This window comes from Ornithodoros turicata, chromosome 8, assembly GCF_037126465.1.
Source record: "Ornithodoros turicata isolate Travis chromosome 8, ASM3712646v1, whole genome shotgun sequence".
NCBI classification, from domain to species: Eukaryota; Metazoa; Arthropoda; class Arachnida; order Ixodida; family Argasidae; genus Ornithodoros; species Ornithodoros turicata.
This window is the reverse complement of record NC_088208.1, coordinates 5,860,814-5,884,421: the sequence shown is the minus strand read 5'-3', so window position 1 is coordinate 5,884,421 and position 23,608 is coordinate 5,860,814. Positions and strand designations below refer to the sequence as shown.

The following is a 23,608-nucleotide window of genomic DNA, read 5'->3' as shown; positions in this document are numbered from 1 at the left end:
GCCTGGTAGATTTTACATGCTCCCCAAGATACATAAGCCGGGTAACCCCGGAAGACCGATTGTTTCCTGTAATGGTACAGCCACTGAGAATCTTTCATCATTCGTGGATCATCTCCTCAAGCCCATCCCATCTATATTCGACTCATACGTTAAGGATACCAACCATTTCCTTCAAGATATACGTAAAATAAACGTTCCCCCTAACTGTCTGTTAGCAACCCTAGATGTCACTTCCCTGTATACTAACATTCCTCACTCAGATGGAATAGCAGCAGCAGAGCGTGCATTTAAGAATCAACCCGATCAGGGTTATGATACGTCTGTCCTCACGGAACTCCTGAATCTGATCCTAACATGCAATAACTTTGAATTCGACGACAAACAGGTTAATGGTACAGCAATGGGAACAAAAATGGCCCCTAACTATGCAAATATCTTTATGGCATCCTTGGAAGAACCGTTCCTCAGAAATTGTGCACTGAAGCCACTCCTATATAAGCGATTCCTAGATGATATATTCATTATTTGGCCCCACTCCGAATGCGACCTTCAGTTGTTTGTTAACGACTTTAACCAAGTACATCCCAGTATTGAATTTACATTCAATTACTCCTCCTCAGCTGTTAATCTTCTGGATGTGGAAGTTAAACTACATAATGGAATCATAACCACCAGTCTGTATCGCACGCCTACCGACTCCCAACAATATCTATCGTTCCAGAGTTGCCACCCCAGGCACACTAAGCTAGCTATCCCTTATAGTCAAGCGCTGCGTTACCGGAGAATATGTTCTGACGATGATGAACTAGACAATCATCCTGAGAGCCTTGAAGAAACTTTCGCAGATAGAAAATATCCTAATCAGGTCGTAAAAGATGCCATAGCCAGAGCTAGATCAACCGATCGAGAGAACCTATTCCAAACACAGCCCCGAGCCGATAAGAATTATTCGGTAAACCTCACTATTAGCTTCAACGGTTATGCCCCGGACGTAAACCGCATACTTAAACGACACTATGCAATCCTCACCCAATCTGATCGTATGAGTCAGGTGTTTCCGGAACCACCCCGCGTTACTTGTCGTCGAGCAAGGAACATCCAAGACAGACTTGTGAACGCCAAGTTAGACAAGTCCTCGGAACACAACGGTTGTCAACCATGCAACGGACGCAGATGCCAGATCTGTAAATTAATGCAAACTGCTACCAGAGTAGAAAGCACAAATTCTAACTATCGCACAAAAATTAATGGTTTATTTAACTGCAACTCTTCTAACGTCCTGTATCTCCTTCAATGTAATGAGTGCATGGCCCAATATATCGGTCAAACAGCTACATCCTTCCGAATCCGATTCAACAACCACAGGTCCGACGTATCAAAGAAACCTAATCTGCCAGTGTCTGGACATTTTAGTAAACCCGGCCACTCAATTAACGACATAGCCATTTTCGTTCTGCAATCGGGTTTTCCATCCCAACGCCTTAGAGAACAAAGAGAATCGTTCCTGATCTACAAATTTAAAAGCCAGATTAACGAGGACCCCGGCGTCCTCTCAACAGTTCGCAACCTAAATTCCTAATTCTCTCAGAATACCATACACTCTTTTGTATCTCTTTCAGACTCCCCGGTTGGTCACCCCAGGAAATCATTGCCCTCCGGCGAAGAACATGGCTGCCTATGATTCATTGTACCCCTTTACCTTTGTTTGACAAAGCACGTGTGCTGCCCTCTCTCCTTGTACATATTCCCCTCTCATTCTTTGCAATTGTCTTGCGTCACCATAGTATCCCATTCCTGTTGAAGACAGCGCAGCTGTCGAAACGTCGAATACCCCCTCTTAGTTTTTAATAAAGTCCCCCTTTTATTCCTTATCCTGTAGAAGCACCGTCTCCACTTCTGATCTTTATTGAATACCTATATATATATATATATATAATGAGGGGGAAAAGCCATTAAAGAAACAAGTAAATGACACTAGACGTGTTTGAAATTCAAAATTACAGATTAAGATGGCTTCTATGGCTGCACGCAGAGAAACAGATACTCATGGAACGATGAGACAGCACCAGAGGACACATGCTTCGCCGTGTTTGCGGCTCGTCAGCTCTGGGTAGCTGCGCATCGTTCGGAATTGGCAAACCAGGGGTCGCTCAGCGAGCGATATACACCTGGGAGGGTGACTGAGCACTCCTCAATGCCACAGTGCAAGCCAGTGAATTATAATGAGGGGGAAAAAGCGGCGAAACACGTGTCATCTGGTGCTGTCGCATCGTTCCATGAGTATCTGTTTCTCTGCGTGCAGCCATAGAAGCCATCTTAATGTGTAATTTTGAATATCAAACACGTCTAGTGTCATTTTCTTGTTTCTGTAATGGCTTTTTCGCCCTCATTATAATTCACTGGCTTGCACTGTGGCATTGAGGAGTGCTCAGTCACCCTCCCAGGTGTATATCGCTCGCTGAGCGACCCCTGGTTTGCCAATTCCGAACGATGCGTAGCTACCCAGAGCTGACGAGCCGCAAACACGGCGAAACACGTGTCCTCTGGTGCTGTCGCATCGTTCCATGAGTATCTATATATATAAGTTGAAATAAACGAATGCGGTTGACCACGACAAATAAAGGTATTCAATAAAGATAAGAAGTGGAGACGGTGCTTCTACAGGCCAGGGAATAAAAGGGGAACTTTATTAAAAACCAAGAGGGGGTATTCGACGTTTCGACTGCAGCGCTGTCTTCAACAGGAATGGGATATTATGGTGACGCAAGACAATTCCAAAGAATAAGAGGGGAATATGTACAAGGGAAGAGGGCAGCACACGTGCTTTGTCAAACAAAGGTAAAAGGGTACAATGAATCACAGACAGTCATATTCTTCGCCGGAGGGCAATGATTTCCTGGGGTGACCAACCGGGGAGTCTGAAAGACATACAAAAGAGTGTATGTATTCTGAGAGAATTAGGTAGTCGCACTGTCCTCGTCGTCAGGACAAAAGATGCGCAGGGGGTTACAGATTGCTTAAATAGGTTTGGTATGTGACGTCATCATCGGTAGAAGGCAGGCCACAGGCGGTTGTCGGTGAGCCAGGTACGGGAATATTCTCGTACCTGACTCACCGACAACCGCCTGTGGCGTGCCTTGTACGATGATGACGTCACATACCAAAGCTATTTAAGCAAACTGTAACCCCCTGCGCATCTTTCGTCCTGACGAAGGCAATGCCACTGTCGAAACGTCGACACCTTTTTTCATTCAACTTTTAATTTCTGCCCATTAAATGAACTAGTGTTTCAAACTTCCCTAAAATCTGTTGTCCACGTCTTCGCCAATAATCCTGGCGGTTACCGTGGTACAGGGAGCATCCTAATGAAGACTACTGAGGGATGCTCACATGTTTTCTGTGGTGGGTAGTCCTCTTGGACTACCCTAATCCCAGAGCAAGAGGGTTAGCACACCCCTCCCTCTCCTGTGCCACCATCATCTTTCCCCTCCCTCTTTCACCCTCCCCACTTCTCCCTCCCCTGTGTGCACCGAGCCGCCACTTTAGAGCAGGCTGACCGCCCCTTCCCTCTACATCACCCCCCCCTCAAACGCTGCCTGCCTGCGTACTGCTGATGAGGCCCAAGAAGGCCGAAACAGGTGTCCAGTACTAGCATGGCGACGTTTGAGTTACAAACATATGCTACACGTGCAGCTAAAGAGCTCTGGCTATTTTTTTTCCCTAGTACACTTCACTGACTTTGCACTGGGCTTTCAGTGGTGAGTTACCTTATCCTGACGGGAGAAATCACGTGTTACGTGACCCTCTGACGCCATTTAGTCAAACGTTGCCTGTCTGTGAACGGCTGATGAGGCCCAGGAAGGCCGAAACAGCTGTCCAGTATTGGCATGGCGACGTTTGACTTACAAATATATGCTATACGTGCAGCCAAACAGCCCCGGCTATTTTTTTCCTAGTATACTTCACCGGCTTTGCACTGGGCTCTCAGTGGTGACTTAGCTTCACCCTGACGGGAGGAATCACGTGTTACGTGACCTTCTGACGCCATCTGCACAAAAGTTGCCTGCCTGCGTACTCCTGATCGAACTCTCTGTTCGCACTTGCTCTTGCCCGTGCTCGCGGTCTTTGTTCCACAGACACTTCACCCTAATGGCGACATGGTAGCACGGCCACGGTCAGTGATGATACGATAACGTGCCTTTTACACAAAGATCCCAGGGCTCAGAACCGCACCATTCCAATCAAACTACCATGAAGCGTCGTTTGCTGATTAACGTGTATTCGCATCTACTAAGTAGTATAATGAATAATATCAGTGATTTAGGCCAAGGTAGCAGGCTCGGTTGACTGTTATGATCCTGCAAAGATCCTGCGAGCAAACCGGTAGGTTAGTTAACCACTCCGACATGAGCTTCGTGCTGCGGTAATTCATGGTTATGCTTCTATCATAACCACTGCTAATCTGGTCTGTCATATCGCACAAACTCTTTCAAATTCCTGAACGACCATTGACGCCTTCCTGTCCACTTCAAACACTGTACCACACAAAAGGAAGTGTGCTTTAGCCTGCCTGTTGTGCTTCATTCCCACCCGTGGCCCCTGAACCGAAAAAAGGGAAGAATAATGAAACGTTTCTAACCAGTATAGTTGCTATCCGCAGCTGAACCGGAAGTGAACCGTTATCGTGGAACCCAAACCCGAACCGAACCGATATACCGTTTCGGTTCGACTCTCTGCACTAAACACACACGGAGACATGATATCTTAGTGTCACAGAATGCTGCTGAATTCCAGCACACCATGACGTCAAGGTACTACGGCTAGCCACTGCAGCTAACAGGAAGGGCCGTAGGGTGTGGCTTGCACGTGATGTCGAACAGGGCTGTAGAAACCAGTCATTCAGGGTACTAGTACATGAAAACATGGTGTTGGATGTCAATACTCGAAATGGAGAGCGGGCTGTGCCCTGTTCGGAGCAGGCACATTTTCAGTAATTTTCATCATTACGTCATGCAGTCCTGATTACGTCATGCAAGGGAATAGCCCCTGAATTCGTACCGCTTTTCAAGACAGCGCACAGTGAAATTAGTGTGCTCCTGAAAGGCTACTTGGTGAGCGGTTCCTGCTTGAGAGAAAGTCTTCATGCTTACATGTATCATATTCAGAATTTCCACGTTGAGAAAATAGATATCTGTCTCCTTCATTGAGTCGCTACTCTCTAGTACACTGGGTCTCTTCACGAAGCTGGCGTCCAATACCGCAGAAGTGGCCAGTATCCTGACGGTGATGTTGAACTGTCCTTGTGGTGGGAAGCCCAGATACAGCGTCCTCTCGAAGTTCGGGTTCGACAATTTGACACTGGCCCTGCGAGTGACGTTTCAATGTGACGCAAACGCGCACAACAGTTTTCTACAGCGGCACCCGTGCGAAGTAACTCATTCTTATGAGCCTGCGTTGATGTACGTGTTGTTCCGTGAAACTAAACTTTAGAGACAAGATGGCGTATATGGAGGCAAGATGGTGGAGGAACTCCATTATGTAAAAGCCTGAGCCTGGGCAAACAGAGGGACGACACGAACACTCAACACAAACTTTCTGTAGTGTGGTTGTGTCATCCCTCTTTGTGCTCAGCCTTAAACTTTAGAGTATCGTTACTTCTTGTCCTCAGGTAATATGATTATGCGACATTTTCCATCAAAGCATGCAAGGCAAGTGCAACAAGTTTAAACTACAGTATTAATCTTTTCTATTGGCTCAGGACAAGTGTTGCTGCATGGACCGCATATCTACCAATGACTGTTCACGCGATCAGTCATGAAGAAACATCAGCCTGATCTTGCGATTGGGCGATTGGGCCTCAGGAAGGACGACACCAGCAATGATTTATTCACAAAAAGAAGCAAAGTTACATTACCCCGCCAAAACCCGAATGGACAAGTTTCTTTGGAGTCCTTACCAACTGCGCTTTTCTGGGAAAATGGTATCCTTGTTCCTTTCTATTCTACCTTAAACACCTGAAGCGTAATGTGTTGTATATGACAACGAAATGGAAAATTTTTTGGAACAGGTTTTCTCGGAAACAACGGAAAAATGGAAACTGAAAGTAATTCGGGACGCAGTGTCGTGTACTTTTTCTAGCAAATTCCTCTTGGAGGACCACAAACCAGATATGCCCCTCAGGATTGTTTAGAATGAAAACAATACATGGCAAAAACTACCGTCGTACTTTACTTCAAAATCGCGCTCTGCCGCCCTCTGCCGCAGATCTCAGCAGTTCCTTTAGATGATGTTACCCTTTCACGGCAGGAATGCGTTCGTCATTTCACTTAATGTGAATAACTTGCGTTCTTCGTTAAACGAGTCTTTGCTCTTACGTCGTGTGCGCGGGTTTCTGTGGAGGAATTTAGTTTAGTTTCAGTCTAATTTGGTACTCGCTGTAGGTGAATTATTGCTGAACTTATATTTGCAATCAACCGTGACTTTCATTGATGATGTTTTTTTATACTCAGAGCAATGGTGTGTAAATTGAGTCGCCTTATTGGCTGAACTTTATTTGAACGTTCTTGGATAATTCAGTGCGTACATTTCTTCGGAGGGTTCTGCTGCATGGGTCCCAATGTTGACGACACTATCACTGTGCGTAATAGCAAGGCCCTGCGGGACACTTTGCAGCAAAAAGTTTTTTTCGAGTGCACCTGAGCTGAGTTTCACAACAGAATTGCTAGCCAAGGAAAGTTAATTTTTTTATTTGACATTACGCACTGAAGAAAGGCCGTTGTGGAAATACAGGAAAGCGAAGCATAGGCCTCTTCTTTGTCAAGAAGTTGTCACTCTAAGTTAGTACAAAAAACGAGGGAGCTGGTGAAATCATTATTAGATAATGCGGTGAAGAAGCCTCGTTGCCCTTTGATGGTGGTTGACTTGTTTAAGACAATGGATATGCTGCTCAAAGCCGGGTTGTTCAGAACCGTTCGTACTCCATTCGTTATTGTCACGTTTCGAGTCACGCTAAAAAACCCCAATGGATTTGGGAAGAACTAAAGTGACCCCGTTGCATAATTTAAAAGCAATTTGTGGTCAGCATGGTGTTAGAGCTGATTTTAAAAAGCACTTTCAGGATAGATCGTCTTACACCATCTTCAAGGTGCATTGGTCTTCAAGGTCCTTGCATTTGCTCGTTTTTTACGGTGAAATTTTTTACAGTGTGGAGTACAGGCGAGGCTCGATGAACGTGGTGGCAGACGCGCTTTCCCGTGCGCCTCTACCGGAGGGGGGAGAGGGAGGCACCGAGGCGCCTTCTCAACTACTGGCAGCAGCACAAGTGCCACTGGACGTACCTTTGTCTTGGAGCACGGTCGTGAGCAGAGAGCAGCTCCTAGACGCTCAGAGAGCGAACGGCCTTTGTCAGCGGGTGCCTCAATATGAACATTTTTCAGAATCAATTCTCTTGAGCGGTTACCGACAAGAAAAAACAAGTGTTTCGTATGCGAACGTTGCAGACGCTCCTTTAACTAGGAAAAGAGCATGCAAAACATCGTTGCCTCTGCGCGGACATAAATGAAATTATATTGGAATTTTGCGAACTGGAAAAAATTTGTGGAATTTAATAAAATACAGTACATGCAGCAACACAACTACGTCATCAAATTGGGCACGGAGAGCGTACTCGCGGCTTGCGGTTTTGGCATGCATCGTAACATCACCTCTTGCTTCTGTGCTGTGCTCGTGCGCACATATGACTCAAAGGTGATGCACATAAGGACGCACCACGGTGAAGATTCCACAAGGCTGTGCTTGGAAGCTTTGATAGAAATTTGGGACGAAATGATTGTCCTGAACGCCTGGCCCGCCGCATTGGTGCTGAATGATGAGCAACGGGCCGAGCACAGAGACACCACTCATTGCGCGTACTGTAAATGGAAGTTCATGCAAGATCTGCCTCGTGTCCAGCATCACGAGCATTCCAAGCATTGTACTCCAGGCGTGACAAATTACATCGCAACGCTGTGGAACCTCTGTAACGCCGCATGCACGACGAGGGAAAAATTACCGATCATGGTGCACAATCTGGCCTACGATTTTGCTGGACTGCTGCGGGAATTTCACATTCTTGGGTGGATGTGATCTCCCTCCATCGTGGCCAGTTCCATGGAAAGAATTTGTTTGTTTGAAATTGGCACTTTCCTCTTCAGAGGTACAATGAAGTACGAATTGACTCTGCCAACAAAAAACGTCTTCCAAAACGATCTGACGGGGGAGGAGATAAGCGACGAACACTACCAGTATGCACTGGACACATTTGAACATTTTAGATGCCCGAATCTAAAGGATTATAATGGACTGTACTTGAAAATGGGTGCCCTATTACATGCTGACGTAATAGAGCACTTCCGACAACTGTGCTGCCACGCACGCATATTGGAATTGCTTCATTGTGTTTCTCTGGCATTCAATTTCTCTGGCTCTAGCCATTCCAGTGAGGGCTCCTCAAAGAATTAATGTATCAGCAAAGCAGCAGACAGCAAAAACCTGCTCCTCACGTGCAACGTCAAGGTCTAGCACGTCGTCACGTCGTTCGTTATGCGCTGCTCGCACTCCAGTGTAGATTGGGCATGAGGGTGACGAAAATCCTTTTCTTTGACGAAAAGTTCTAAAATTTCGTCAGTCACCATTCCTGCGTGCCTACACCAAGGACACTGTTGCCAGATGCTTTGCCTCGGGCACGATGTTCGAAACAAATTTCTATACAATCTCAAATAATGCAGTCTTCCAAAAGAATGCTTTGAAATAAATTTCATATGTGGATATTTGAGTAGCCTTCAATGAGGAGACGGTGAGTCTACTCCTGTGTCTGTCGGAACGCGTGAGAATGGAAATTGTGTCCTCTGATTGCGTAATCTACGAAATGCGCAAAAGAAAAGTGTGATACGATTTCCTCCCACAGATTGGCTGTACGTTTTTAGAACGGAGTAAATTAACCGGGTGGGGTCTACGTCAGGTCTATGTGCATAAGTGCTAGTAAAGGTTATGTTCAGTAGGCTTAGAATAGAGTCAGCTAATCAGCGCGTTTGGAATCAGGAGCAGCCAATTAGCGATAGGTAGACCTAGAACAGGCCACTCAACATGAAGGGTCAATCGGTAGGCCTAGAAAGGGGACAGAGCTGGGTTCAACCAATCATGGGGCTTACAAGTCTGGAAAATGTGAACAGGAGGACCAATCAGGATCAGTAGGCTTATAATGGACTAATCAGCGTGAAGCGAGGCAGAGCCAGCTAATTAGCATAAAGTGGCGGAGCTATCCTCACCAATCAGCCGGCGTATCATGCATCAATCAACGTGCATTGGGGGAGTCAAGCCAACTAACGAGGATAAAGGGGCTGAGCTATGGTCAACCAATCAGCGATCAGTAGGCTTAGCATGGGCCAATCAACATGAAGCAGGCGGACCTAACGGCGGCCAATCAATTGGCTTAGAATTGGCTTGTGTTGCATTACAACTGCATTTTGGCTTAGAATTGACTTAGAATTTGATTAGAATTGGCTGCTCTTGGATTAGAAAAAGTTATTGGCTATAGGACTTGTAATCATACTACTGCCACCAAGCGAAGGAATAAGAAAAGCCGTGTCATTGCATTGAGTACGTACGAACCTCTTGGATGCGTGCAAAACTCAGTAGTCAGTAGTGCTATCGGTGCTACAAGGTAAACGTCGTCATATCAAACGTGACTCATATTTTATCTGTGTGATTACCTGCGACACCACCAAGCCCTTGCTTTCCACCGACACGGATGAACATGTTTACCGCCTATGACGTGTTGAAGTGGCATTTGTATGTTTCGCCAGCGAAATCAGAACATCGTTACGCATTGTAAAGAATGTAGGTACCCATTTGCGAAGGCAACAGTAATCCAAGGATGTATACACACAGTTAGCTGCCATTTTCATGCTGGTCTCCAAACCAATGGGAACCGGAAATGGCAAAAACAAAACCACCCGCCATTCCATGCTCTGCTCATCGAGCTTCGTGATAATGATGTGACTACGAACGGCAGCACACAACCAAGTGATGTAATGGAAAACACAGCTTACTTCATCAAGAACATTGTGCCCTAGAAAAGTGACTACAATAAAGCATGGCAAACACTCAACAGCAATTATCAGGTGACAAACAAACAAACCCATTTCTCCTTCTAGAACACTATTGAGCAACCCCAAGCGCCACAGATTTCTTCTGCTAAGCGGAAGCGAAAACCCAGGGCTCTCGTCACAGTGAGCAGTGAAAAATTACTCGCACTTCTGTTCGAATAGCAATGTGTCAAGCATGATGAAACGTACGTTGAGAAACACACAATTTTCTACCTTCAGTAAATTATTGCATAACGTAATACGATAATCTTAGGAGTTTTACCCAGAAAACTTTTACGCAGCCCTCTTTCGGGTACTGAAGCTTGCGGTCAATAATGTTGTAATTATAATTTTTAATTTGATTCATCAGTCACTCACCTACTTAGCGAAGGGTAGCATGATCAGGAATATATGCAAACTGGTTCGGTAGTTGATATCTCCAGTGTGTAGCGAATGCTGTTTTCATTTACCCGTCTTTGTAGTATTCTCGCAAAATGTTTTGGGTGAAAGCAAATAAAAATTAAAAGAAATGAATCCCCTTCTGTTTTATAACTGCTGCACAAAAGCACAACGCCCCTTGGATGTCTAGCCAACGCATAACTGAGGTGCTGCGTGTTTCTTTTTTTTTTTGAATTCCGTTCTCTCCTTGGCCTCTAGCGGGTAAGAATGTGTTACTCCTCACTGGTGGATGGCGTGCGTTGATTCTGTCCGTAGCAGTTGCGTTGACCGTGTAAAAAGCGTAGCCTAGGTGGGATCACGTCACGACCAATAAGTGAGGCCCGCAAGAAGGCGCCAGTATTCAATTCTCTGTTTGCCCTTTGTGGTAGGGACGCGGTACTTCTGGTGAACGGCGCGCGTTGATTCTGTTAGCAGCAGTTGGCGGGAGAAAGTGCAGCCTCCATAGGGTGACGTCATGAACAATCAGTAAAGAGGCGCGAGGATTAATTCTCTCTGCCCCTCGCGGGTACGGACGTGTTACTCCACATTCGTTGGCGGTGTCCTCCGATTCTGGTGGATTTTATTTCGAGCGGGCTTACGATGAGGACTGTTTTTTTCTGCCTGTACGTTGCACGTGGAAACACTTTGATGCTGGCAAGTATGTGTTTTCCACTTTGTTCAAGTGTATTTTCTTTGAGTTTCAAGCGTATCTTCTACTCTATACTGACCAATGCTTTCTGTGTGCTTACTTTCCTTTGTTGCGTACTTTTTCTCGCGTGGCAGTACTCATTGCGGATGTGCTTAGACGAGTCCCACTCCGTTCTGTCTTACACTGTTAAAACAGAACTTCACCACATTGCGCGCTCCTAGCCAACCATCATACCGAATGATATCATTCTGTGTCATGATTTGTTCAAAACAGGGGGAGGCGCCAATCTGGGACAAGATAATCTGTCCCAGATAGGCACCTCCTCTCATTTTCAACGAATCAATGCACAGAATGATATCATTCGGAATGGTGGTTGGCTAGGAGCGTGCTATGTGGTGATGTTCTGCGATGCGTGACTTTGTCACGCATCGCAGTCAAGATGCGTGACTTTGTACAGGAGAAAAAGCATCACGAGTCAGTGATGCATATCAGGCATATCGTTCTGTGCTCCTCGTGAGTGTTGCTGTGGTCAAAAGTATGGTGGTCTGCTGCGCACCGAGTCCTTGTTGTTGCTGTTAGTTAGTGATGACGTCCTTGCTAGCATATTTTGTTCTTTCTCCCGCAGAAGTTTGCATCCTTCTGTACTGCAAGAACGGAGACGACTCAGCTCTACAACGAAGATGGGACCCTATTCCGAGCTACCGATTGCGCGTGACCGACACTGTCGGTAGGAGAGGATCGCTAGCTCTCGATCGATATTGCGCAAACGACACATGCAACTTTTGATAGTCCGACGGCGCGGCGTGCTTGAATCGCGAGGTGCACCGCACGAGCTAGCGAGTTGTTTGCAACCGATACCACGTGATGCGTGATGTCACGTAACGACGGCACCGAGCATTTGGTATTTCCATGCCTTCTAAACGTGTCGCTTGTGAACGACGCTATCGGCTGAGTGTCGGTACACGAGCGACTGCTCGGAAGTTGTTTGGCCTGTGGATTAGCCAGAGCATTCAACAGAGATGGCTGCAAGTTACTTCGCGTGGCTGCTATCGAGGCCAATGCGGTCGGAACCAATGTACACGTCGAACTGCCTTCATCGCTCTGTGAGGCAGAAGCGGCCTCGGGCGGTGCCATATAAATGACCGGTGATGCGGACTCCGAGGCCGGCAGTGCCCGTATTCCGAGTCTCCTGCATCCCGGTCGCCGCCACTTGCCCTATCACAGAGGCGAGCCGCTCCTCCAGCTCAGAAAGCGATTCTTTCGGAGGGAGGACCTCCTCCCGTCCCCCGCGTGTGGTGCGAGATTGCGAGCTGCCTTGGCTTTGGTGGCGCTTTTCCAGTCGGTCCACGTCTACAAGTTCCCATTGTATACACAACTTCAAACAAGCAGTGGGATATTGCAACAACAACAACATATATATTCGGATGATGAAGGCGGGAGGTTTTCCGCTCCAGGAGTGGAACGCTACCCCATAGCTAGGGGGTCTAATATGAGTAGTGACAATGATGAGTGATGACGATGAAAGATGACGGGAATGATCGGATCGGCGATGGCGATGATGAACGTGATCGTGATGGTGGTAATGTCCGAGAGCGCTGCTGGGGTCATAATGAGTTCTTTATGCCTTCGCCTCAAAAAAGCCAGCTTCATGACGTAAGGCCGCCCTGGAGAGGGGCGTGGTGCCCCAAGGGCCGACGATGGGGATATTGCAGTCGTCACTGCTGCCGCGAATTTTGAGATTTTTGTTGGTGTTTCGTACCTAATACTAATTTACGCACCTTTCTCCGCGGTGCGCTACATGGTTCCCCCTCCGCCGAGAGAAAGGAAAGGGAGGGTGTTCACACGACTTGGTTGCAGCCTGGGGAGGGCCTTCATTGAGCAATGTGACAGGTGGACGGGTACCAATTGATTCGTCGCAGGTTCCAAGGGAGTGCCGGAGGCTAAGGTCGTTGAGGTGTCGGTATGGCTGCAGGAGGAGCTGACTGAATCAGAGAGGAACCAGCGGGAGCCTCGAAATTCGGGAGCGCAGGCATGAGGCGATCACTGGCCACGGTGTCGGGGCCGCGAAGAAGCTGGAACCAAGCGAGGACCATGAACGGTCCGTCACAAGGCGCCTGCAGAGGTGCCCGCACAGCATCCCGGCGCAAGAATACGTGCGTAGCGTAGAATTTTGGCAGACGCGACGCGGAAGACGATCGACGCCGGTTTGGGACTGTGTAGAGAGGTGGCGGGGTAAAGGATGTGCCAAGAAGTCGCAAGTTGGTGGCATAGACAAGTTCGGCCGGGGAGCAGCGGGGGTCCTGGGGCGGATTACTGACCATTGCATCGGTACGCCTAAACTGCACTCTTAAAAATGGTGGTGGTGGTAAGCCTGGGTTTTCCCCAGACGCTTTCAGACATATGTCGGCACAGTTCCCCTAGAAGTCGGCCCAGGACGCACACTTCCTCCGGGGCGTCAGTCGTGCCTTTGCTCAACTCTTAAAAATGAACTTCACCGCATAGCACGCTCCTAGCCAACCATAATCTCGAATGATATCGTTATCTGCCCGTATTTGTTGAAAAGGGGAGGCGTACGCCTTTTTTGTGACACTTATGCTGTTCATAATTGTCACAAAAAAGGCGTACGCCTCCCCTTTTCAACAAATACGGGCAGATAACGACATCATTCGAGGTTATGATTGGCTAGGAGCGTGCTATGCGGTGAAGTTCATTTTTAAGAGTGTGGCAACGCCCACCGTCGGGCAAGCGCGCGCTGCCGACGCACGATCTGAAGTGGTCAGTAAGGCCACCGTGGTCCGCTTGGTAGGCGAGCCTCGTCGGCGCGAGGAGCAATGACGCTATTCTCGGTGGCACACGCAAGTCTGTCAAGCAAAAAGCCTAAATTTGACGACATTAACTTACTTTGTATTTACCTCTCACAAATATAAATTTTGTTACCGCGTGGAAAGAATCCTCCTTGCACATACTTCGCTAGATGAGCACGTAAGACACGAATCAGCCAATGCGAATGCAGTGCGGTATCGTCTGCTGCCATCGCCGGCTCGAAGGGAATCCTTCGGCGCTCGGAGCTGTCTCTTTTTCATTTCACTCTATACATGTGTTGAGAATTAATTTCGTATTTTATTTTAACATCACATTCGTAGAAGACGAGGACGGTGATCTGTGCACTGTACGCCGCGTGCAAGATTGCTATACTGAGGAGGATAAAGTTGTTTGGCGGACCTACGTTGTGCTTGCTGAGCTTGTCGAGTGATCTCTTCCTCCTTTTTAGTTGTACAACTAAACTAAGCAGTGATTCGGGTAACAGCTCAGGACGACACAGCCTGCTGAGGCTTCCAGAGAGTTACCGGCTACAACAAGCAGCCAAGCTCAAAATGTGCGGAGCGGAGGCAGATGTCGACGGAGGAGGAGGCCACCATCAATATCGCACCAACTCCTTGAAGAACGAGGGAACAACGGTGGCGGATTGCAGGAAGCATTGATCGCCTATGCCAAGTGCGCCCAATGAAAGAGTTACTAACAGTACGGGCAATAAAGTATGTGCTGGCTCATTTCCGCAGGCACGGGCTCCAATATCACAATATTATGCGTACAAGCTTCTGCAGAAAAGGCATACAATGAATAGCGCAAGTATTGCTTGTGTTTTTTTTATTGCAGTGTCCAAATATTTCGTAAATAAAGAAACGTCATGTCTGTGCGAGACGTTCATTTCACAATGTTGTGTTACAAACACACTAACTCAGATAATGCAGGTGCATAACATTTCCTACATGGGAAACACTCGATGTCATGTCGATGTTTCCATATACATCCTATATGTGTGTACACGAAGCTTTGGGCAGTCGGAAGAAAGAAACAAACGGCTCTTCCGACAACGACGTGAAGACATCCTTGTGAGCACGAAATGTCCTCGTTGACTCCACTGAAGCGGCTCCTTGGTCCTCTAGAAACGCGCACACAACCATTTTCAACGACGAACATCGCAACGTTTTGCGTTGGCTGACCTCCTCGCACAATGACTACGAACGCCACACACCCGGCTATGGTGGCAGGCTGCGAGTAAGGTCCCTTCTTCCTTCTCACGACGAAGCGGGTCACGTGCAGAACGCTTTGCTATGGCGACGACGCTGCTCTACGCGCCGACAAGTGGCCAGTAATCCGCCCCTCGACACGACACGACCGACTCGGCTCGGCCCGATGCGGCTCGGAGACCGAGGGCAACCGATCGACCCGGCGGAGGATCTTGGTAATGCCATTTGCTTGAGGGTGGAAGGCCGTGGTCCATATGTGAGCGACTCCCAGTAAGTAGCAGAGGCTACGGAAGAGGTGCGAGTCGCACTCACGGCCCCTGTCGGTGGTGATGGTAGAGGGAACTCCGCAGGGGAAGATCCAACCAGACAGGAGAGCAGAGGCTACGGTCTCCGCAGACATGTCCTGTATGGGAATGACCTCTGGGCATCGAGTGAAGCGGTCTATGCAAGTGAGAGAGCGGCGGTTGCCTTTGGCAGGTGGATGTGGGCCTACCAAATCAATGTGAACGCGGTCGAACCGTGCATCGGGTGTCATGAACCGGCCAGGTGGGGGTGTGGCGGCGAATCTTGCACCGCTGGCAGGGTAGACAAGACCGGACCCACGAGGCCACGTCGCGGTTCATGGTAGGCCAGATGTACCGCTCCTGAAGTAGCTTTCGGAAGACTCGAACGCCAGAGTTAGCCAGGCTGTGGAGGGCGTAAAGGACAGGACGGCGGAACGCAGGTGTTACGTAGAGGCGTGGGGAGCCAGTAGACGTGTCACACCAGAGGGAGGTGCATGCGGGAGGCACTGGAAGTAGCTCGAAGTGGAGGGTACTGCGTTTATCGGAGTATAGAGCCCAGAGGGCCTCGTCCGCCAGCTACGAGACCGCGAGCGCTTCAAAGTCGGTGGGGGCGGTTGCCGAATATCGGGGATGGGGACGATGAGTGCACAGGACAGGACGTCGGATGCGGTGTTGTGGCGGACCGGGATGCAGCGGACATCGTTCGTGAATTCAAAGATATAGGCCATTTGGCAAGCTTCGCGGTGCGAATGCGTATCCGAAGGGGTCCGCAAGGCACAACACTAGAGTTTTGTGGTCCGCACAGCACAAAGTCGCGGCCCTCGAGAAAGTGCTGGTAATGGCAGACTGCCGTGTAGGCTGCGAGTAGTTCCCAGCCGAAGGTGCTGTAGAGGGTCTCAGCTGGTGTCACGTCAGTGTCCGAGAAAAGAAGCTGAGCGGTTTCCAAGCGCCATATTGACGATGTTGCAAGACTGCACCGACGGCCTGGCTGGTGGCGTCCACAAGCTAGGTTGTTGGAGCATGCGGCTCGGGTTGATGAAGTAGCGTAGCGCTAGCGAGCCGCCGTTGAGCATCGTCGAAGGCATGCAACCCGCCGTTGTCCAGGATAAAGGGACAGAGAGGTATTTCTTCCCGTGGGGAGCTGGCAGAAGCGCATGCAACGGAGCCAAAAGATAAGAGAATTGAGGGATGAAGCGACGGTAGAAGTTTAGTAGTCCCACAAACTTGCGGGGAAAGGGTTAAGTGTCTGAACAAGGGAAGTCAGTAATGGCTGTGACCTTCGCGGGCATTGGACGAATCCCCGACGAATGAATGGAAGGTGAGCGTAAAGACGTGAAATTCACACTTTGTGAGGTTGATGATTATTCCATACTCCTGAAGTCTGGAGAGCAGTTGGCGTACGTGGGCGAAATGTTCGGTCTCGGACTTGCTGGCTACGACGATGTCGTATAAGTATGCGAAGGCACTCAAGACTTGATTAATAAAACGCTGTGATGTCTAGGCGGGGTGGTGATGGCGGCTTTCACATTTGGACTCGCCATGAATTAAAAGCTTCATGGGAAACCGAAGTAGAGACGCAAATCTATTGCAACATGTGAATAACACCTGTTTACATTGGAAGGCTCACGAGACGGAAAACACCCTATGGTTTGATTACATATGGACTCGTCACGAATTCACACCTTCATGGCGGAACCGAACTGGTGGTGCAAATCCATTGTAACACGTGAGGAAGAGAAGATCGGATGTTGTGTGTATGTGCAAGGAAATGATACCATCAGCATCAATACATTTTAATCATCTGCTAATCCTGATCAGATCTCGATTTTTAATGTGGGAACTTGCGCGACAGCGACTTGCGGAGCAGTAACACGCGAAACCGAAACATCACGCACCAGAAAACGGAGCGATATATGATCATCATACCCCGTGTATGTGGCGCCACAACAGTGGACGGCCGGTTCGCATGGGTTCCGCTTCGATTGGGCAGTTAAGTACGATCAACACAAGTGAGCAAAATGATAAAAACACTGAAACGTCTGTCTACCAGCGTGCAAACGTTCATGCAAGGGTAAGAATGAAACCTTCGATGGAAGGCAGCTGTTCTGACTCTGAAAGCGACACAAGACTCGTGGGTCAATTCCTGCCACTCTATCTATTTGATTGGATATTGGATGTCATATTTGAATTGCGCATGAAAGCGTTGAGGCGGAACGGCCGTTCAGCGTCTAGTTCAGCGCACTATGCGGCGGCGCCGCCGTATACTTGGGGTTGTGATGATCATGTCGCTGCGGTTGCTGGCTTGGCGTGATGTTTTGGCTTGACACCTATAAATAAACGAAGAGCATAGAAATTTCCCAGTTTATATCTATAGTGACAGGCTTGCAAGTGGATGCGGGTACGGATTGACACCAGACCACCAGACAGACAGAACAAGCTGGAAGGCAGACGATGCTGCAGTCACACGCGAAACTGAAACATCACGCACCAGAAAACGAGCGATATATGATCATCATACGCCGTGTATGTGGCGCCACAACAGTGGACGGCCGGTTCGCATGGGTACCGCTTCGATTGGGCAGGCATTGAAGTATATAGGAGGCTATGGCTCGTACGTCATAAAGATGGCTTTTAGTGTTGCTATTTTTGTCATTTTTTATCGTGCATTACATGTTTTGCGTGGTTAGCAGACTGCCGTTCGAACGTCACTTACGGATCCCCGGAGCTATCGGGTCTTCCAGTGACAGTCGTAACAGATCCGACTTGTACATATGCCATAGTACCAGGAAGCGCCAGCTGTCGGGGAAAAAAAAAAGTTGTGTTTACGCCTGTGACTGTGTGAAGGCGTGTTATCGTGCATCAGTATTTTCATCATTCCTATACATGCCTGTGTTATAACTGTTATGCAACCTGTTGAGCTAACGATAGCTGTCATCCAAACACTGGATTTGCCTTTTACAATATCAAACTGTCGAAGTAGAGTGACACCACGTACATGGACTCGAGAAAACAGGGTTGCGAGTATTCGAGCGGCAAGTGAACCATGGAACGGAGATGAGAAAATAACATAACATTGTAATATTGTAGTCTAAGCCTAAAGACACAATCGCAAACAATGAAAGGAATGAAGCGCATGCTGTTATATATCCAGGTTTATTGGGGATTATAGAAGAGCTTACAGAAAGGATAGAGCATGGCCGCACCGTGTACCAGGGAAGGATACCGGACGTATTTTGGTTACCGTTCCTAATTTCGTTACTGCTATATTTTTGTTTCCGTTATCTGTTTCTGATACCGGCCCTTCAATTTCGTTTCCATTACGTTTCCGTTACTGTTTCCGGTAATGGAACGGTTGTTACAGAGCTGCGAGAGGACAGCCCTTCCGGCTCTGTCAGCATCCTGTTTCGCCCAAGTGCCTTCGGTGTCACGCGTACACACTACACAAGTAATTTTACGTCGTTGGGATGCGCACATTTTGCAAGATTGCTAAAAAAAAAATGTAGGAACATGCGTTCAGTCTTCAGTCACTCGGAGTCCAGCAAGTCAAGATGGGCGTAACCATCATTCAATGTCGAATTCAAAAGCAGACGCTCTCAGTAGTAAATAATACTGCAACAGCAACGGTGAAATTAAAACAAAAAGAGTAGTACCAAATAAGTAACTCAATAGTGGGCGGTCATCCTCATGCTATGGTGGAGTATAGTCATGTGTTGATGCCATGGAATATGAGGACTGGGATGATGTCAGCGACGGATGCACCCTCGAGATCCAATATTGCACTTTCCTTCCATGCTTTCGTGTAATATTTAGAGCATTACAGGGAATGGAGTCATAAAAAAACAACAACAAATAAATGAAAAGTCACTCAAATGTAATCGCACAACAGGAATAGTCATTACGTGAATTCAATACCGGACGATAAATTCGTTTCTGTTTCTGTTTCCGGTAATGGATGACCGTGGTATGCGTTTCCGTTTCCGTTATCGTTACCACATCCAATTTCGGTAATATGCCGTTTCTGTTTCCGTTACCATTACCGTTACCCTTCCCTGCCGTGTACAACTGCGTCACTTACTCATCACGCGCGGCGGAGTGAGCTCCGACGGTAACGTGAGCTCCCATGGCAAGCGGCGCCGGCATACGGAATATCCAACGCATGTAATCTTCTCAGGCGAACAAAAAGTAAAGTTTGCTCATTCCAGAAAGAAAGAGAGAGAGAGCAAAAAAAGTGTGTTCTTTGTCAGCATAGCATTGTAGATCAACTAGATAGATGACCCTAGACGAACAAGATATAATGTTCTTACCACGACCTACTACATTATAACGACCATGTCAGGCGCACCCCTTCTATGCGCCGCATTTTTGGAAGGTAGCGGTGGCGCTTCTGATCGTCCCAGTTATTGCTTCCTCAACTTCTACAATACTTTGTACTTCAGCTTACCTTAGTATTTCTACACAAGCCGTGGACGTTCCACAGATGTTTCATTCTGAGGTTGATTATCATCATCATTCTACGCGTTTTCAAAGGGGCTATCGGTGTCGACTGCTGCGATAGTCGTACACACGCTTCTGCGCGTTCAGAATTCAAATTTCCATCGTCCACTCGTGTTGTGCCGATCAGTAGCGCCCCTGGCGGATCGTGCGGACAGGCTCCTCATAGGGTTTTCTGATTGTGACATGGTCGTTATAATCTAGTAGGTCGTGGTTCTTACTCATCCTCCCTAGAAGTCTTACACTTTCCCCATATTAAAGAGAATAAAGAGAACGCGATTCATAGTCCGTTGCATGATAGGCAAGCCTGAGCGATGGGCAAGACACGTAAACAAACACAAACACGAAAGTGTGTCTACGTGTGTGTGTCTACGTGTCTTGCCCATCGCTCAGGCTTGCCTATCATGGAATGTATCCACCAGCTAGCCTGCATTTACGCCATTCTGTCATAGTCCGTTGCCTCGTGCGTCACTAGGCCCTTCACATGAAGCTCAACAATGCGGAGAGGCCTCCCATTGGTCTCCTCAAACGATATCTCATGACGATTGGTTCTGCATTGGTAGCCCTCTTGCAAAGAAGACGGAAGCGTTCATAGCGTTTTTTTGTCATAGATCGCAAACCACGCCGCCTGTATGAATCCCGTCCCTTTTGTCTGTCATTCCGGAAAGAGGAGAATGCAGTGTTTCCCCGTGTTTAACCCCGTTCATGGTATCCATGGTTCATGATATTCAACTATTCATGGTATTAGGCGCATTCGCCACCTCTCGATGGGACTCTGGCTTTTTCTTTTTCTTTTTGTTCTGGATATGACGCAAGCATTATCGCTACAATACAGAGTACATGTCGGCTCACTTCTTACTTCTGACGTCTACGTCGATCGGAGACTTTACCGTGAGCATTACCTCTTCCACCGTGATATGACAGCCGCATGGGTTTCGATTTTCTGACGTGAAACGTTAACAGTTCGGTTTGGTAGGTCAAGATTTACCATTCAATGATGTTATGCCGAATTTCATGAAGCAATAACTCGGTGTGTGACAAACCGATAGGAATCAACCGGCTAAACACAGAGAGGTGTAAGATTCTAGCTACAAGGACAGTATGCGCTGGGCTCGCCACATTAAGCACCTTGAAATCGAAGTGGAGCGATGGCTTCCTGAAATTCAACTTCTTTCTGGCTTAGGCTGGTGCTGTGATCAACGCTCCCCTCTAGCTCTTCACGCGGCTTTGGTGAGAGCGACTGTGGTTTACAGTCTTTCAGTCTTGCACAAGGTTTCTGCAACATCGTTAAATACCCTTCGGACCCTGTTCTCCCGAGCCTTCGTCGGTGCCTTGGAGTTTCAAGAATAGCTGAAACACGGCAAGTCCTAGCTGAAGCTGGAAAACTCCCGATGGAAGTCCTCCGTGGGCCTGAAACTGCTCGACACTTCCTACGTTTGAGTGCGCACGTCCCCCGTCACCCACCCCTCAGCAAAATTCGATACAGTCCTGAAAGTGATCTCCATCGCGTAGCGCAGAGGACACGCCAGGCTGTCCCTGGCTTCACACCTGAGGATGTCACACCGCCGTGCGCCTTCTCATCACTGCCTGCGCTACCCACCTTCGCACATCTTCCTGACCTCCGGGATCTAAGAGATCAGGTTCCCCCTCAAGTCCTTCGAGCCCATTATTACGCTCACGTAGACGCGGAGTTTTGTACCCCTGTCGCCACATATATCGATGGCGCACCTCGAAATGGCCAGTCCGCGTCGGCATTCGTCATCCCATCCGATATGGCGTAGTTGAACGACGTCGTCTTTGGCATCATACCTCATGCACAGCTGCGGAACTCTATGCCATACTTTTCTTTCTGCAGCACACCGTTCACTTTACCCCACGGAATTGGGTGGTCTTCACTGGCTCAACATCTGCGCTTCAAGCAATTCAAGAGGGATGGAATACTTTTCATAACATCCCTTCACCGCTCCCGGCATCGAGTCTACGAAGCCAGTCCCTCCCGTCGTCGCTACAAGTGCTGCTGACACTGCAGTTCCTCGCTCCTGGAAACTTTTTAATCACATTGGGTGGTGTCATCAACGTACACAAAGCGACGGCCTGTCGTGTGGTGTTTGTGGTGCTGTGTTTGTCTTCTATGTTTATCTCATCTACTGCCATATTACATGAAGTTGCTCTTGATATATTTTTAAACTCCAGTGGTGGAGGTCATGCTCCTCGTACAGGTTGATTGTGATGTAGGACGGTGTGAATGTCTTTATTTCACTTCCATTGCAAATGCGGAAGGGAGCCCACTATAAAACCAATGTATATAATAAAGCCTGAATGATAGTTCCCAGTTTGGAATGACTGTCTCCTGAACTCTGAGTGAGCTTCATTTATTTACCAAAAGTAGAAATAACACCGTCTTATACGTGTATAAGAGCGAAAATGAAACAATTGCTCGCTCTTGTTTGTTTGAAAAATTCCATGGGGCGATGCCAGAAGCAGACGACAGGGCCGCTCAGAGCGATCGCTGGTTGGTCTAAACCCGAAATGACGCAGTATTTTTCGAGGAGGATCTATTGAAGGTCGTTCCGCCAATAACAGCCTGCCGGAAGTTCCTCGCAACGATCCACTTAAATTAGGACATCTCCCAAAGCGTTCGTGCAAGCCACTTTTGCTGCATCCGATAAATTACTCAGTTCAGGACGGAAATGCTTGAGGAAGGTGACCGTTGAGGACCGTACCGAAAAGTGTTTCGTGCAAGCGGGACACCACAGGACTTCGATCCTTATTGCGAAGGGGTTCGTTATTTCATTCCCCGCATCGCCACCGGCAATGGGGTAGAGTACTGCCACCTGGCGACAAAACTCCCCAGCCATCTACCCGTAATAAAGTTGTTGTTTAGCTACAATGTTGCGGCAGCTGACGCAATAGTTTCGACTCGAGTAGTTTCGACTCGCAATAGCTGACTCGAGTTTTGGATGACCTGTACTTGTCGCATCGAAACTCCAACATGGCTGACGTGTCAAGGCCGTCGCTAGAGATGTGCGCCAATGCCGTTGTTGTCGGCGGCGGCGTTGGTTCCATTTTGAGCCGGCGGCGGCTGCGTGAATCGGCGCACCGGCGGTATCGTCATCGGCGTTCAGCGCAAACCGGCGGCACGCTCATCCGTGCGATCTACGAACGATATTTTAGCGGCACTGCTTACCTCATGATGCTTTCCCTTTCAGTTCCTTCCCTTTTTTCTTTTATTCTTAATAAACATATCCACCCCTTCCATCTGTTGTTACATAGGGAAGAGGGTGGATGCAAATGCACTGTTGCGCATTTGACACTGCGCATTAGTAACAGAACGCTTACAAAAGCAAGCGAGCTGATGTCATACACCCAGTGGTTCGTAATCAAACGTGAACACTGATTAGGAAGATCAGGTACCCAAATCACCAAAATGCAACTAGTTTACTGTCTTCATATTTAACAAACTGTACTATGAAATGCAGCGTCGTCCTGAATTTCCAATACCTGGCGTACATTGTAATGCGGTTGAATTGTTAGAGCCTGAATAAATGCGCTTCCGAGTGCGAGTTCACCATTAGTTTCGAGACTTCATGC

The 23,608-nt window shown here is 48.0% G+C and overlaps 1 protein-coding gene across 3 annotated transcripts in view; it reads right to left on the bottom strand.

Moving 5' to 3' along the window:
* The window catches only part of LOC135365867 (uncharacterized), a 107,468-nt gene that overhangs the window by 5,651 nt on the left and 78,209 nt on the right, over positions 1 to 23,608 (bottom strand). Inside the window, exons 5-6 of one of the 3 annotated variants that reach the window (XM_064598554.1) lie at positions 18,240 to 18,322; positions 5,151 to 5,364 (exon numbers count right to left, since the gene is read on the bottom strand). In XM_064598554.1, the coding sequence (XP_064454624.1) occupies positions 5,151 to 5,364; positions 18,240 to 18,322 (297 nt within the window). Of the gene's footprint in view, positions 1 to 2,859; positions 2,919 to 5,150; positions 5,365 to 18,239; positions 18,323 to 23,608 lie in introns of those variants that run through there. The other 2 variants (XR_010413974.1, XR_010413973.1) reach the window with 2 other exon arrangements.